The sequence below is a fragment of the Quercus lobata genome, chromosome 1, assembly GCF_001633185.2.
Source record: "Quercus lobata isolate SW786 chromosome 1, ValleyOak3.0 Primary Assembly, whole genome shotgun sequence".
Taxonomy (NCBI): Eukaryota; Viridiplantae; Streptophyta; class Magnoliopsida; order Fagales; family Fagaceae; genus Quercus; species Quercus lobata.
Genome location: NC_044904.1, coordinates 32,883,936 through 32,887,874, shown reverse-complemented (window position 1 = coordinate 32,887,874; position 3,939 = coordinate 32,883,936). Strand labels below are relative to the sequence as shown.

Here is a 3,939-nt window from a genome sequence, read left to right as displayed (position 1 = left end):
TAAAGCAGAAACAGACAATGTTTGAATCCTTTCACAATTACTAAACAAATTAACATGGAGTATCAATTTATTACAGAAGATCATCCCACTCAGCCAAAGAGAAGAACACATGTTGATAAATCATAACACAACAAAGTTCAAATAAAAAGCGAATCAGAACCAAAAGAGCTAAGAATTACACGGAAACACATTTGAGAGCCAAGATCTAGTTGCGGGTCCACGCGGACCATGCCACACAATTATTTCTTGAGTCGGCTTTGGCTTGATGACGTATCCTATATCAAACCAACAACAAAATTATTATTATTTAATATGTCAAACCAACAAAGAAAAGCAAACCAATGAAAACAAATTAATAGGAAGAATAATTAAAATGGATAGGCATGTATGTTCGGGGTTTGACTTACAGAGGAAGAGTCATGTGAATCTGCTCCCCCCACCTTGAGATTTCACTGCCACTGCGGGGTGGTGTAAGGGGTACCAAAAGAAAAAGGAAAAAGAGATTAGAAAGAAAGCGAGGAGGAGAAATGGATAACCAACAAATTGAATCGTTTCAAATAAAACAAAGATGTAAAGTGAATAGAGAGAGTCATACCCATTAAATGAACTGACAGAGAGGTTCAAGGACCATCTTCATATCATGATTGTCCCATTCCAGCAATTCCCAACTTTCTTTCTCTATATAGATTTGTAATGAAGGAGGAGGAGAAGATAGTTCTCCATCAATAAGGTGCAGAGAAAGAGGTAATCTATTAAGCTTCGGACAATCCTCTATCATAATAGAATTGAGAGAATCACAAAGTATTACATTACTGCTACTGCATATAATCTTCAGCTCCGGTAAATACTGTAATGTCAATTTCCTCAATTGGGGGAATATTTCCACAATTTCTTCTGCTTCTTCTTCTTCTTCAACTTCATCATCAGATGCTTCAGCCCCACCTATTATTTCCTCTAATTGTTCACAGCCATAGACCTTAATCTGTTCCAGGTTTTGCATCGACGATCCAGGCGTGAAGAGCTTCTTTATATTCGGACAATCACATATTGAAAATTGTTTGAGGCGGGAAAAGGTGCCGAAGGGGACGACCAGTGCTGGTGCGACTTTCTCTTCTCTAAACAGTCCCTTTAAACTATTCAATTCGTAGAGAAGTAGAATCTCAAGGCTTTGAAGAGAAAAGGTGAAAAAATAAGAATTAAGGTATTCTATTTCTTCACACCCCTTATTAAACCAAACAGTCTTTTTCCAGTGGTCCGAAGACACAGTGCCACGTTGACCTTCGCAAATTATTAGGGCACGAACATCTTTTGGGAGTAGACATATATTGCAGTCACTTAAAATTACACTTTCGCCAAACTCGGCAACTCCCACCTGGCTAGCTGGCTTTTTTTTATTCACGGCATATATGTAATGGCTAGGTCCTCCCTCCTCTAAGGATTCAACATATGTATTGAAGCCTTTAACGCCATCAAATTCGCCTTCAAAACACTCTAATTTCTTCAACCTTACCATCTCCTCTCTCCATTAACTTCTAAACCAGAAAAAGGCACTTTGAGGACTTGGAGTTGACAGAGTTTGGGTAAAATCCCTGGTGGCATCATTTTATGGTTCATGTTATAACTATCAACATTAAGGTTCTCAAATTGACCAACATTTCCAAACCATGAGGTATTTCTTCCAGTGATCCTCCCGAAAGATCCAAACTCCTTAATGCTGTAAGCTTTGCTAATGAAGGCACACGCCTAATATGAAAACTATTAATAAGCCTTAATGAAGTAAGATGCTTCAAGTCAGAGACTAAATTTGGTAAAGATTCAAACTCAAGACAATCTACATGTAGAACTCTGAGTCCATGCAAGTGCACAAAAAATGAATCTGGGATGATGTTTACATATCCTCGTAGAAGCAAGGTCGAAAGCTTAGGACATTTTGGTGACACATTAGGAAATTTTGAACCACGTTTGCACATCAAAGAATCCTTTTCAACATCATTTCCCCATTCTTCTTCTTTTGGAACATAGACTGATACCAGGAACTTAGCATCTGCCTCTCTTATTAGATCATGCATCTTCACAAAACGCCTTTTTTCTAAAATATCAATGGTTCTAAAATCTTTAGACCCACCTAATAAGCAGGCATTTTCAAGATTATTCAACATAACATGACCATTATTAAACTCTGCTTTCCTACTCTTCATGCTTTCTATTACTTTCTCATCAATCAAATGCTCTATCAACTTGTCTCTGCTAATCTCGTAGTCTTCCAGGTATAGCGCACAACACAAGAGACAACGTTGAAGTTTCTCATCTTTTAAGCGGTCATAACTGAATCGAAGCCTCTCAGCTATTTCAGCATCTAAATTTTCCGGACTTTTTTTTGTTGACCTCAACTTATACAATGCGTCCTCCCACTCTGAAGCATCAACTACATCTTTTAAACTTCCCGCTATCGTGATGATTGCAAGAGGCAAACAAGCACATTCTTTAACAACTTCCTCCACAATTGGTTTTATATCTTGAACATTCAAAACATTACTCCCCACTGTATCAAAAAACAAATTCCTTGACTCATCTCCTGAAAGAAGCTCCATCTTAATTTTCTTAAAATCCATTTTTCTACAAACATCAATATTTCGAGTTGTCAATACTAATTTGCATCCGTTTGATGGAGTAGGCTCTGGAATCCCTATTTCCTCAAGACGAAATGCTTCCCACATATCATCTAGAATTAGCACATACCTTTTCTTATCTTCCAATGCATTGTTTAGCTTGCTTGCCCTTGTAGTTTCATCCGAAACCTTTGAGAGATCTAGATTCAACTTGCATGCAATATCCTGTTGAAGCTTGATAACATTAAATGGCTTTGATACAGTCTCCCAAATTACGTTATCGAACTTTTTCTCTTCTAATAGATCATTATTAATTTGTTTCATGATCGTTGTTTTTCCAATGCCTCCCATGCCATAAACACCAATCTTTCTAGAATCTTCATCTAGTAAGTGTTGCCAAATCTTTTCCTTTGTTCTTTTGGCTGTAGATTCTCCCACTAATGTTGTAGTTGACAATTTTTCTCCATGGCTTACAGTTACAGGTGGATCAACTACCAAACCATCACTGAAATCACCTCCTTGACGAAGTTCTTCAACCTTTTGTCTCTTCTCACATGCAAGTTTTCCTAGTTTCATACGTGAGAAACACATCCTTTTGTCAGCTTCTTGTTTAATGTTTTCTATCTCCGATTTCATTTTTTCTACCTTTTGGAGCCAATTTTTAACTTCTATTTTTGGGCTCTTTCCTGGTTGTGCATTCATCATTTGTGATTCTATGTCCTCCTTTCGACATTCTAATGCTTCCCATTTTTCCTCGAGAATTTCCATATGTTTATAGGCACGTCTGTGATAATTGTAATATTTGCGAATCGGAGCCCATATCACTTAATTAGGCTTACCATCTCCATTGGCAAGTCCCTGTATAATATATATACCAATATGGACGTTATACATTTTGTTCACGTACAAAATTAAATTAATTGTAAAGGAAAGAAAGCATTTAAGTTCCAAATTTGGATTTGTTGTCAATATAATTCATCTAAATATTGAGTTGTTGAAAATAAGTACCTTTAGGTTTGATAGGACATAAAGAATCATACAATCATGGATTTTTTTAAAATGTAAAAAATAAAAAATAATAATCTTGAAAACATAAAATCTACATTGCAAAAGGGAAAGGAAGAGATGAAGAATGGAAGAAACAAAATAATAGAATCAAAGATTATTCTAAACAAATCTGAGAAATTTTGGTTATTACTCCCATGCCCACTGCCCTAACCAACACCACTTCACTACCGCATAACTTATATAATAATATTTAACAAAACTAACTAAATAAATCAAATTAAAGTATATTTATAACATCTAAAATCAAAATTGTAAACTCAAA

General features: G+C 35.9%; 2 protein-coding genes across 3 annotated transcripts; both read right to left on the bottom strand.

The window, feature by feature from the left end:
* LOC115950042 lies at nt 1-1,515 on the bottom strand. 2 transcript variants are annotated; one of them, XR_004083043.1, is made up of 3 exons: nt 596-1,515; nt 408-458; nt 1-275 (listed from the first exon to the last, which is right to left on the bottom strand). XR_004083043.1 is itself a non-coding variant. In XM_031067345.1 (2 exons), exon 1 carries the CDS (start codon nt 1,511-1,513, stop codon nt 599-601), a length of 915 nt encoding a protein of 304 aa, XP_030923205.1. In that variant the 5' UTR covers nt 1,514-1,515; the 3' UTR covers nt 1-275; nt 596-598. The 2 variants fall into 2 exon arrangements, 1 of the variants encoding a protein (XP_030923205.1); XM_031067345.1 differs by lacking the exon at nt 408-458.
* Nucleotides 1,516-1,610: 95 nt separating this feature from the next.
* On the bottom strand, nt 1,611-3,377 carry LOC115952733 (probable disease resistance protein At1g52660). The gene has a single exon (XM_031069959.1). It carries the CDS (start codon nt 3,375-3,377, stop codon nt 1,611-1,613), a length of 1,767 nt encoding a protein of 588 aa, XP_030925819.1.
* Nucleotides 3,378-3,939: the final 562 nt, after the last annotated feature.